Source organism: Ziziphus jujuba, chromosome 1 (assembly GCF_031755915.1).
Source record: "Ziziphus jujuba cultivar Dongzao chromosome 1, ASM3175591v1".
Classification (NCBI taxonomy): domain Eukaryota; kingdom Viridiplantae; phylum Streptophyta; class Magnoliopsida; order Rosales; family Rhamnaceae; genus Ziziphus; species Ziziphus jujuba.
In genome coordinates, this window is record NC_083379.1 from 4,251,254 (window position 1) to 4,263,711 (window position 12,458).

Genomic DNA, 12,458 nt, shown 5'->3' on the forward strand with positions numbered 1-12,458 from the left:
TTATAAATTAATAATATACATCCAATTGTGGGGAAACTCGACTATTTTCACTTTCCTGTTCTGCCTGTGAAATTCAAAATAATGATAATGTAAACACGAGAGTTAATGTAATCAAACTTAATGTAAGAAAGAAGAGTAACATGAATACACAAAGGGTGAAGAAGGTAGTTCAAATTGCATCAAAGAAAGAACTTGGCACATATTTCATAATCCTACTACATCTTTCAGCTAACGTAGACAAGTTTTCGAGTATTCAAAGCACAACATTCGGACAGCTCATTTTCAGTTGAAGTAGCATTTCCATGGAATCAAGGTCAACCTCTATATAGACATATGGCCTGCAACATCAACAAATTTAAACCTTTTGAGTCGTAATTACGTGGAGCAACATCCAACTTTCTTCACTGCTGATACATCATCCTTGGTTCCAACATTGATAGTCTGTCCTTTGGGCAACGCTGCTGGGTCCTCCCCAATGTCAAGGGCCTTCCTGCTTACAACACGATAGATTTGGGTCAATACTTCTGTGAATGCATCCTCAACATTCAAGGACTCAAGCGCAGATGTTTCCATGAAAAAGGTGTTCTCTCGTTCAGCAAAAGATTTGGCATCTTCAGTTGAAACTGCTCTCAAGTGACGCAAGTCAGCCTTGTTTCCAACAAGCATGATCACGATGTTGGCATCTGTGTGATCCCTAAGCTCCTTCAGCCATCTTTCCACATTTTCAAATGTAACATGGCGGGTAACGTCATAGACTAGCAAAGCACCAACAGCACCTCGATAGTATGCACTTGTGATTGCACGATACCTTTATAAATGGAAACATTAAATGAGATTATGTTTCTGAGAATAAAGAATCAGCACAGGGCACACTGGGGCTGGCCAGGATCCCAATCCTCAGCCCCACAACATCCCTGCCCCATAAAATTAGTAACAAGTCACATAGTTAAAGCCATCCAACTCAAATAATGATAAAATTCAAACACAACAGAAAAGCATATAGTATTTGTTATTAGGGCCTTGAAATTTCCCACTGCATGCCTATCTCTACTAAAAACATCATAATTCGAGGCAAAATTATAGGTTCTAATTTCTTACCGTTTAGGCTATACTTTTACTAAGGATGGTGTCTATAGGTTAATAGAACTTTATATTTTTATATTTAAGTATAAAGTTGAAGGAATAAGGTGCTAAGAAGATGAGAAACTGTAGGGTCTTCAGAAGTGTTGAACGGAAGGCTTATTGCTTTATTCCAGTAATATAAAGAATAACATAAAACCTTAGTTAAAATTATATTAGCTCCACAAGGTCCACAGATTACAGATGGGCAGTTGAATTGGTTATAAGATTGTACTTTCCTAGTCTGAAACTCCAAGTACAGAGAATTCACTAGTCTTTGAGGCTAACTCTACACTGCTTCTTTCTAAGATGATAAAACGAAATGACCGCAAAACCCTGCCACTATATTGCAATTGGACATCTTGGTAAAAAAAAACATCAGTCTTCAAACAAAACAAGATCAGCTAGCTTGATGGGTCCGAATGAACATGCAAAGTGTGTTTAAAACATTATCTTTCAATTGAAACAACAAGCTTTAGAAACTTAACTAGCAATAAAAACTTAGAACTTCCATGACAACTGGTAGGCAATGGTCGTCTACACTGCAAACCATATATCAGCTCCACTATTAGATTGCAGATACAGCCGGGGTATTGCATATTCTCACCTCTAAACAACTACCAATACATCAGAGAAAAAAATAAAAGTCCAAAATATGCTATTCTAAGTTACTACGTTAGAAATGCTCCAAGCTTATTCTGAAAGATAAATTCCGAAAATAATTTCCTTGACGATTAAAGGGATGTTCTATAAAGTTTCCTTTTTTTCTATGAAAGATGATAAACAGCTTAAGACTTAAATAGTTCCATTTTCTTCTTTTTCCCATCATTCACATAATCGAAAGGGTCAAAACACGCGCAAAACGAAAACCCACACAGAAAATGTTGTTCTCCGATCCATATGTAAGATAATCAAAACTCTGAAGTACCCATATAACTATAATTATCAGTTTTCCCGATGTAAAACAAAGAAACATAAAACGCTGGATCAGAATGAGATTCGAAGATCCTACAAACCAAGTCACGAATTTCGAGGAAGGAAAAAGGAAAATGAAAAAAAAAAGGGAAAATTGGATCTAAACCTTTCTTGTCCGGCGGTGTCCCAAATCTGGGCCTTGACAACCTTATCATCGACCCGAATGCTCCTGGTAGCGAACTCGACCCCAATGGTGGACTTTGATTCAAGGCTGAACTCGTTCCGGGTGAACCTGGACAAGAGGTTCGATTTGCCAACACCCGAATCACCGATCAGCACCACCTTGAAAAGGTAATCATAATCGTCGTCTGCTCTGTAACCCCCCATCTCCTAGAACAAGTATTAGATTCCTGTGGGGGGTGTTTGGAGGGATAGAAAAAGAGAGAAAATTCCCACAAAATTTTCTCTGTTTATTTTTATTTAACAAAAGAAAAAATATATTTCCTTTCCAGTGAATCAAAATGGATAAGCACGGTTTTGAAACGAAAATTCAAAGCACATATTTACATATATATATATATATATAGTTTTTTTTTTTTTTTTTTGTGATTAGATTGGATTTTGTTAAAAATATGAGAGAAATTGGAAAAGAAGAGGTTTTGAGGTTACGACTTTGTGAGTTGTGAGGAGGTGAAGAAGAGCAAGCTGGAAATATGTTTGTTTTTTAGTTGGCAAAATTACGATGTTAGGTTATGTTAAGTTGGTTGTTGCCAAGCCAAACAAACTTCAACCTCTTCGGTTTCACAAGAAAATTTGAACAACTAAACTTTAAATTCTTTCAAAAAATTAAAAAATAATAGACATCAAATTTGAAACAACTTTGTTTTTAACGATAACAATAAATTAATTTTAAAAAAAAAAGAAAAAAAAGATAATACCTATTAATTAATTAATTGGATGTTTGATCTTCTAGACATTTTGTTAAATTTTGGGAGGAATTATTTAGCTATTTTTTTTATAGCTATTTTGTCTTCCTTTTTCTTATAGTTATTTGTTAATCTCATTAATCTCCAAGCTTTTGAAATGTAATAAATACTTATCATGTTATACGGTATAGAATTGTAATTGCTCGACCTTTAAATTTTTATTATTATTTGTTATCGAAGGAACTTTAAATTAATTGAAGGTCTTAATTCCAAGTAACTCTTTCAACAAGCTAGACCCATTCCGTTGTTTTTTCTTTTCTTTTCTTGATCTTTTTCTTTGTGACTAATTCTATATTTTGGTTTGGTCTCGCACACCATTCCAATAAAAACGTGCATTTCACAATTTGGTAATAAGTTATATATTTCTCCTCTTTGTTCTTTGCCGTTCTTAGTTCTTACTCAAGAAATTTATTCAACGAAGACTTGGCATTAATTTGCTGCAATGAAGGCTTGGTATTACCTGGTTTTATCCAATAAAACCTATGATAGAGATACATACATACAAATATGCCTATTAATATAATGTTTCTTAGCAATTGGAAGATTAAAAAAAAAAAAATTTATTAATTATGTCTAATTATTCTTTTGTAACGTATAATTAGTAAATTTTTAATTGACGTTATATATAAACATAGAAAGTTACAACTAAAATTTATAATTTACAAACTGAATTTCAAATATTAATGATACAAAATTATAGAGCTATTTTATAATATATATATATATATACAATTGACAATATTTATCATTAATTATATATATTCCATACCATAAACATTTCACACTCTTAATTATATTAAATTATATTCTCAAAAAAAAAATATTTGATGTGACTTTTTGTCTTTTGTTCAAACAAAAGGGTATCAATTTATCAAAGAAACAAAACGGTATAAATATATAATTAAGAAGAAAATAAATTAAGAAAAATCAATTGTTGTTTGCCCTTAGTTGTTGACGTTTTGGAAGAATGCTTGTTGAAGAAAACTGAGCTTTCCGTTATATAATCTTCGATTGAACTTTAATGAATGCTGCCCATATTAATTGACCATTATAATTAATATATATGTTAATGTAAACAAAAACAAGTATAGGAAAATTCACCAACATTAGAAATTTCTTTGCTAGTGTCTTTTGCCGTAATGGATAAACAATCCTTGCATGCCTGCCTTTATAAAATAATATTTTGTTTTTGTTCCAACTTGCAAAGCGTGATATAACGTGTCATTGTAAGTTTTTTTTTTTTTTTTTTTTTCAATCATTGTAAGTAAGTTTAAGTAAATAGTTTTCATCTGTTTAGAATAATTCAGATAACAATAATAACAGATAAGGCTTCAAATCTAATGCTAAAATTCATTTCCTAATTTATAAAAAAAGTGTAAAAAATATTTTGTGTCATTTCTCCATTATAGAAAGAAATAAAGAGCTTCTTTTTTCCCCCAAAAAAAAAAAAAAATCATTTTGGATCATTGTTTTTTTCATCCCTTTTTCTTTTTTTCTTTTTTTTAATCATGGCCGTGAATATTTTTGGTCCATAAACAACAAATATGTTTGGTTTGAAAGAAAAGCAAATCAATTAGATTCAAATTTTGAATCAAACTAATCTTTATCATTCATCATTACTTTGCTCCACTCCCCCTATTCCTTGCCAGCTCAATCAAAATCGACATATCAAATCAGCATTCATTTATTTATTATTATTATTATTATTATTTTCCTAAGGTGGGGTAATGTCTGGTATTCAAAGCAAATCTTCCATGCTATCCGAGTACCATAATTCCTAGACACAAAGGAATGTATCCCACATTATGTCAAGAGAATAATATTCCATGGATAGCGGAATTTGAATTCAGAATATTAAATATTGAATTCCAGCCCCCCCCCCCCCCCCCCCCAACAAAAAAAAAATAAAAATGGCAGAATATTAAATATTGAAAAATATAAACATTATCACTAGCCTGTTTATCCAAAAAAGGGAATACAAAAAGTGTCTTTCTAAAATCGACCTTCTAACGGGAGATGGATTTAGGAAGTATGATCCATCATTCATATATGGGTATTGAAATTAAAGGATCAATGTGGTAGGAAATAGAACTCTTTTTTGAATCAGTAAAAAAAAATAAAAAAAAAATTAGTGAAAGCTCAATGCCATTGTTGGGTTGTTGTATTAAGGATCATGACCCTTCTCATCATGCTGTCTCATTGTTGTGGCCAGTCTCACTTGTAGTTCTGTTCATCGATCCCTTGGCCCAAGAAGTTCAGGTTTTGATCTTATGAGAGAGCAAAAACAATTTAAAATGATAATTTTAAAAAAATTATTATTTGTCACAATTTGTGAATATTATCAATGGGATTTTTATTTATGTTAGTTAATAATTGATTACATTTAAATTAATTTCAATTTTTAAAAAGTTAAATTCCTATATAAAAAGTAAATTTTTAGTACAAACTAGTTTGCACAAACACATAAACATTAATCTAACTGGTGATGATTATCAACAGTCATAAATATTGTTTTTAAAAAAAAAACATAAATTTAGTTTAGAAAACATAAAGAAACTAAAACCGATGTTAGTTTTTGTTGATTGGTTTGTTATCATTACAATATAAAATGAATTATAATATTTATAAATTGAAAAATCTTTAAAAACCACAGCGTTCAAAAGGCTCAGCATCTGCATTAAGGAAGGGGTAAAAAATAAAAAAAAATAAAAAAGGCTTATTTTCATTAGCTTTTATTTTTTAGGGGGTCAAATCTCATTTGGCAATGCATATATATATATATATATATATATAGTTTCCATTATTTAGTTTAAAAAAGTTATAATAAAAAATAATGTAAAAAGAGAAGCCAACCAAGCTGTTTGTTATTAAAATATGTAAAAAAAAATTTTAAAAAAAAAAAATTGCATTTAGCTAGATGGAATGTAAACGCCTCTAGTACTATACGTACAATAAATGCCATGCATTTCATGGCAGTCCAACAAGCAAAAAAGGACCATTTAATAAATAATTTTAAATTATCCAAATAAAGTTTTATTAAATTGATTTTTTTAAAAAATAAATATAAGAATGAAAGCATGTCATTTCAGTTGAAATTGGCTATAACAAATATAAAGGCCATAATAATCGGACAAGGGAGTAGAACAATCCCATCAAAGGGGGTGACTATTGTTTCTTCATCACCTAATACCGTCGTGGGGGCATGAAAAGGATTAAACATTCACCACTCTAAACATGCCACGTCTACAAAAAGCAGTACCCCTAAATAGCAACCCACCAACCGTGTTGAAACCTGAAACCCTGGATCTGGATCAGTGGATCTAACATCCCAACCCAACCCAATCCAACCCACCACCACCTGTAAGTCCATGGAAGAGACAGAGAGATAAGAGATAGAGACAAAGACAGAGACAGAGTATGGTAAATGGTAATTTGGCAAGTGGTGGTCATCATGATTATCATTCATATACGTGATACTTCATGCAAAGCAAACAGTATGGTGTTTGTGTGTGTGAGTTTGACAAGCTGAAGGAATTTTGACAGAGAGAAAGAAAGAGAGAGAGAGAGACTTTCTTCTTCTTTGACATTTCCAAATCACTCAATCAAATCCAAGTATGTTTATATTCACTGTTCACACCAGGTTGCACGTAACAGCTCTGCACCACTCAATGCAAATTGACCTGACCCCAGCTTCATTTTCTTTCTCTTCTTTCGTTTTTTTTTTTTTCTTTTTTTTTTAAAAAAAATTTTGAAAAAATGATATTCAGATGGATCGAAACACAAACACACAGTGATTGATTTGGTTTGGCGTATGCTCAAACTTGAACAAACAAGTACTGCTGCTCTCTTTGTCAAACATTAATATCTTTCCCATTCGGGTCTGCCCCTCTGATTTGTGCGAGTTCTATATTTCTCTATATGTGTTGCATTTGGATATGGACCATCACCAATGAATAATTAATTATTCCTTAGTATTTTTTTTCTAGTTAATTAATTAATCCTAGTATTATTAATTTATTTATTATTCCTGTTATAGAATATATGTTTAATGCATTTATTAACTTCCTTGAAAATGGCTGGCAATTTTTCCTTATATATATATATACATATATATATATATATACAGGTATATCGACTGAGTTCACTAGTAAGATTTAAAAACTTGGTTGATTTGTGTCCTTCAATTCAAAGCTACTAGCCAATACAATTCTATGTCTCATTTGATATTTCCTTAATTTTGAAATTTGTAGTCATAACAATATCTTTTACTAGCTACTTTTTTTTTTCTGTTTTTTAATTGAGTACACTGATCAAATCACTGTTTGGTTCAGATTAATTTTCAGGTAAAGAGGAGGCAGCTTAAGATAGAAATTTGGCGATAAAAACTGTGCGGAAAGTAAACCCGTACAAATACTTAAAAAGTCAAAAAAATATATATAAAAATAAAAATAAATAAAAAATCTGTCTGGAATTCCTTCATCAATAAGCAAGTAAAACCCAAAACTGGCAGAAAATTATGAGTAGGATGATATCATCTTTTTCTATGTGACTTAACATCTAACTGCATTGTCTACACATGCAATCAAACCTTTCGGTAACCATTGTTCTATTTTTCTAGCAAATTGTCCCAAAATATTGTAATATTAAAAATTCACTTGTGCAAATGTTAATAAACCAGTTATGCTATACCTTTTTATTTTTGGTCTTCTCGATAATTAAATATACCATTTATTAGGTTAGTTGGTAAAAGCAAACCTCACATATTGTATAGATTTTTAATGATTTATATAAAATATATATAATTTTTGATTGAGAAGGAAAACATTGATAATACATAGAGGTCCAACAACTCTTAAAGTGCCCACCACTCCTTCAACGGAGTTATATAAGAAGTAATTGAAACCCTATATAAGAAGTAATTGAAACCCTAATGCAAAATCATAGAGAAAGTGAGAGAAAAAGCACAATGACCAGACATGGCTGTTCCTTCTCCAAGGTTCAAAAAGCTCCTAAATCTGCAATCCAACAACACGTTCAAAGTCAGTCATAAAACAGCGCGCTAGCATTTAGGGGTTTTTTAAATGTCGAGCTGTTTAGCATATTTAAACTCCTTGGATTGGTCCCAAAATACACAGAGTTTCCCATTATATTAGTGACCCTCACAGGAAATAAATTTTATTAATTGGGAAAAAAAAGGAATTAAAAGATATAAAGATGCGGATGGACCAGATAATAAAATGCACCGTGTTGCAAAGAGTGGAGAGTTAGACCCCAGTCGTTGGTGAGAACGGGCTGACCAGAGGAGTGAATGAGGACAGCCTCATCACCAAACGCCTCTCTCACGTTGAAGGGTCCCGCAGCAACCTCGAACGCCACGTCGTTGATGAATACCGTTGATCTAGCCGCACTACCCGGACCCACTGCTTCCTCCTGTTCCCCAACGCCTGCCAACACTATATATATATATATATATGTCACCAATTTTCTTTTTTTATTTTTTAAAAAAAAAATTTAATTGTAAAAAAATTTGAGAGTCCTTCCATGCAGTAGTCAATCAAACGACTAACCAAAGCCATGCACACGTCCATCTATCTACACAGATTATTGCCAAAAAAAAAAAGGGCAAAGACAAACAAAATAAATAAATAAATCAAAATGACCATGTTGTCCTCGTTCTATACTTCAAATTACACATCTTAGCACAATATCAAATTTACCTTGGATATGATTCATAGGGGATGGAACAGCAGCAATAGAAGAAGTGGTTGTAGTGTGAGCAGAAATAGAAGATGGAGTTGTGGTGGTAAGGTCGTAATTGAAGTGCGACTGATTCATTTTCATGACCTTCCTAATTTCCCGATCTCTATTTGAATTTTCCCCAGGGTGGTGGGGGTGGTGGTGGGGGTGGTTGTGGTTCATAATCTCGCTCAGCAACAGACTAGTGCAAGGCCCATTAATGTTGTGTTCAGAGACATGATCCACATTCGATAGCTCGGAGAAGCCGAATCCAGCAGCTCCTCCACCACCACCAGTATTATTGGACTGGTGCACCACCGGGAAGAAGAAAGCTGGTTCGGCTAAGAAGTCATTGTGTGTGGTCTGAAAAAACGTCTGATTCACCGACGCAGTCGGAGAGTTCGAAACGTCGGCGGCGGCGACAATATTCGGGAACCCCATCGAGAATGTCTCGTTGGCTTGTGGTGGTGGTGGTGCTGCTGCTGCTGCTGCTTTGGGAGATGATTTCTCAGAAGAAGATGAAGAGGAAGATGGGGCGGTTATGGAAGCAATTGAATTATTATTGTTAGACGAGGGATGAGTTTGTTGAGAGTGTTGTTGTCTTGAGGAGGAGGAGGAGTTTTGTTGGAGATGGCGAAGTTTGTGTTTGCTTCTTGACTTTCTGTTCTGGAACCAATAAAAGACGTTGGCGTCACCGACTTGACCGTACTCCTGCAATTGAGCCCTAATCTTCCTTATCTCGTCTCTAGGAGGGTTCACCATCCCTGAGTTGAAGATCGCTTCCAGTATCCGAATTTGCTCCGGTTTTGGATTCCATCTCGGCTTTGGCTCTGGGCTTCGCTCCTCGCACCCACCTGGAACTGTTTTTGTTTTGGTTTTGATCCAAAGATTAGATATACTACCACATAAACTATCCATATAAACATAAAACATGAGCTAGGGTTATGGTGTATATATGATATGAATATGGAAACTAATTATGTATACCTGAAGTGTAAGAGGGTCTGTGGCAACCAGATGATATGAGAGATTGGTTGATGTCGTGCTGCCACTGGTGGTGAGCATTGCAAGGTTTGGACTTGAACATACTAGGCCAGTGTCTGTTTGATGAAGCCATGATGATGATGTTGAAAGAAGAAGAAGAAGAAGAAGAAGAAGAAGAAGCTGATGATGGATTGGAAAATAATTGAGTGAGTTAGATGTCAAAGTTATTAGCCAACCAAAAGAGAAACAGGCGTTTTGTTGCTCTTGTTTTTGGTACTGAATAAATCCTTCCATCCAAACATATCTAACATCACTTCTTATAGCCTGCTCACCTACCCGGCCCTGTTAGTTCATTTATATTTATATAATTAATTAATAAACAATCTCTTCCTTCCCATCTCCCAAAAAGTAAACATAAAATTATTATAAATAAAAAATAAAAAAATAAAAAAGATGGATTATGTAAAATAGACAAAACAACAACAGGAATCGCCTGTTGAAAAGATAAACAAGAAAGGAAAGGAAAATAAATAAAAGGAGAAAGAGAGAGAGACATGGGAAAATAAGAAAAGAGAAGTAGTACTATTCCCCCAACACCCCCATACCTCCAAAGACTTTTGCATTAAATCTGAAATACTTGTTCTCTACTCAAAGTACAACCCCTATTCCCCCCCGGACGAGAAGCAAACGGAACATGGAAAATAATACCTGCTAGGGCTTAATTAGAATCTTCATCAGAGTTGACAGAGAGCTCTTAATGCAAATTGCAAAGTGGGTGTGGTGCGAGAAAGAGAGTTTATATATATATATATATAGCTTTTACAGAGAGAACTGAAGGCTGTTCTGATCAGTTTGTCTCTTTGTTTTTCATATTTTTGTTTCCAGATTTCTATGGAGAGAGGAGAGGATTCTCTTGCTCTCTCACTTGGGGTTTGCTAGCAGTGTATTAAATTGGGAGAGAGTGAAGGGGCGTAGAAATAAGTGTATAAGGATTATTCTAATGGAAAAAAGGTTGTTGCAGAGAGTAAATATGGGGAAGAGTTTTGTGTTTGAAAGTCAAGAAAAAGCCATGTAGGGTTTGATTGGAAAGCGGTGGTGGGAGTCGTGGGGATAGTAATTGCAAAATTTGGGTTATTTTGGGCAAAGTAAGGTGGGCTTTTTGGATTGACTCGAGGGTCTTTTATTTATTATTGTTTATTTTATTTTTATTTCATTTCTTGTTGATTGGTTATCTTCTTATATTTCAATGTGGTGGAATTATGATTAACGGTTATCAATGAATATAATTAAGTTTCATAGGTTGTAAGTCAAAATGTTTACTTGATTTTACCATGCAAGACCAATACAAGTGGCAATTTAGGCAGCCAACGAGTTAATTCATGCCTTCAAATATTTGACAAACCAAAATCTGTGGCATGCATGTTTTACTATATATATATATATATATGGCCTTAACCATTCAGGATATAAATATAACAAATTAATAAACCAGAAAATTGTCGACCATAATTAGTCTTTGCATCATAGGAGGGGGAAAAAAATTCCTAAATAGCTTTAAAATACACTTTTTACCCATTTAAAATTTAGGTACCGATTGTTAATTTTATTTGTAGTCATGACGACCATGATAAAATAACAATTATAATTAACATTTTTTCTGTTTTTGGTCCATCGGTGAAATTATTGAAAATCAAATCACTCTTTCTAGTCCCATTCAAGCTTTATTCAAGTTTGATTCGGATGAAAATCTCCTTCTCATAAATTGTAATAAAAAAAATTTTAAAAAAAAGAAGAAGAAGCAATTATGCGGTGTTAAAATTAATGCTGCAATTCTTTTGAAAAAGAATTAGCTCTGTGATTATATACATTTGAGCGCTTTTTCTAATAACATATATATTTGTCTATCACCTTGGTTTATATTTATGTTATGTTGTTAAATATTCAAAATAACCGTAGTTATCATAGACTTTAATGATCATGAATTTGAATCTTTATATTTATATATATATAAAAAAAGAGTTCATCAGTAAAATCCTACATCTATTCCATAATTGTTACTCATGAAAAAAAAAAAAAAAGTCAAAGATTACAAAGCAAAATTTGAAAAGAAATAAGGATTAATATTGTTCCATAACATTGGTTCATAAAAGCTTAATAGATATAAATTAAAATGCAATTTGCCACCACCAATGACCGTTATATATCATTATCAAAAGAATTTATTTTCTTTAATGAAGTTGTTAAAATAAAAAAATCGATACATAATTAATTATAATTCTAAATAATAATTATATTAGTAATGGCCAAATAAGTGATCATCAATACTAATAACAAATAACAAAACACGTATTATAAGATTACTCTACACTTTTTCTTATTATGTACTGCTCTGATCTTTTTTTACACTTTGTTTATAAGCCCCTAGTTACTGCGTGTACGCCAATATACAAGAGATTATTGATCACCACCATTCCATGCAATATTGTAGCAAAACTGCAGAAGGCTTAGAAAGAAAACATATATTTTATGTTTTCTTTTCTTGCTGAACAAAATAAAATATATATTTATAATAGAAAAGATTAAAAAAATAAAAAATACATACGGTTTATGAATATATTATTGCGTTGCCGATCATTCAATTGTAAACTAGATGAGTTTTTTCACCATAAAGGTTTGGCATACGTTTTGAAGATGCGGTGGACTTGAACAATATTGCAC

At 32.7% G+C, this 12,458-nt stretch overlaps 2 protein-coding genes across 3 annotated transcripts; both read right to left on the bottom strand.

The window, feature by feature from the left end:
* Positions 1–102: 102 nt before the first annotated feature.
* Positions 103–2,703, bottom strand: LOC107411409 (ras-related protein RABA1f). The gene is made up of 2 exons (XM_016018995.4): positions 2,201–2,703; positions 103–808 (listed from the first exon to the last, which is right to left on the bottom strand). Exons 1-2 carry the CDS (start codon positions 2,419–2,421, stop codon positions 376–378), a joined length of 654 nt encoding a protein of 217 aa, XP_015874481.1. The 5' UTR covers positions 2,422–2,703; the 3' UTR covers positions 103–375.
* Positions 2,704–7,805: 5,102 nt separating this feature from the next.
* Positions 7,806–10,073, bottom strand: LOC107411059 (WUSCHEL-related homeobox 9). Of its 2 annotated transcripts, none has more exons than XM_025077153.3 (4): positions 9,744–10,073; positions 8,738–9,616; positions 8,264–8,473; positions 7,806–8,035 (listed from the first exon to the last, which is right to left on the bottom strand). In XM_025077153.3, the coding sequence occupies exons 1-4, from the start codon at positions 9,871–9,873 to the stop codon at positions 8,019–8,021; spliced, it is 1,236 nt and encodes a 411-aa protein (XP_024932921.3). In that variant the 5' UTR covers positions 9,874–10,073; the 3' UTR covers positions 7,806–8,018. The 2 variants fall into 2 exon arrangements, with proteins under 2 accessions (XP_024932921.3, XP_024932919.3); XM_025077151.3 differs by having other exon boundaries at positions 8,247–8,473; positions 9,744–10,072.
* Between the last annotated feature and the right edge of the window lie 2,385 nt (positions 10,074–12,458).

What these genes read in the sequence shown, in the direction of transcription:
- LOC107411409 (XM_016018995.4), bottom strand. Translation starts at nt 2,421, where the DNA reads ATGGGGGGTTACAGAGCAGACGACGATTATGATTACCTTTTCAAGGTG. An exon ending in GACACCGCCGGACAAGAAAG is followed by an intron (nt 809 to 2,200) that starts GTTTAGATCCAA and finishes CCATTTATAAAG; the next exon opens with GTATCGTGCAATCACAAGTG.
- LOC107411059 (XM_025077151.3), bottom strand. Translation starts at nt 9,873, where the DNA reads ATGGCTTCATCAAACAGACACTGGCCTAGTATGTTCAAGTCCAAACCT. An exon ending in CAGACCCTCTTACACTTCAG is followed by an intron (nt 9,617 to 9,743) that starts GTATACATAATT and finishes AAACAAAAACAG; the next exon opens with TTCCAGGTGGGTGCGAGGAG. An exon ending in CCCTATGAATCATATCCAAG is followed by an intron (nt 8,474 to 8,737) that starts GTAAATTTGATA and finishes ATATATATATAG; the next exon opens with TGTTGGCAGGCGTTGGGGAA.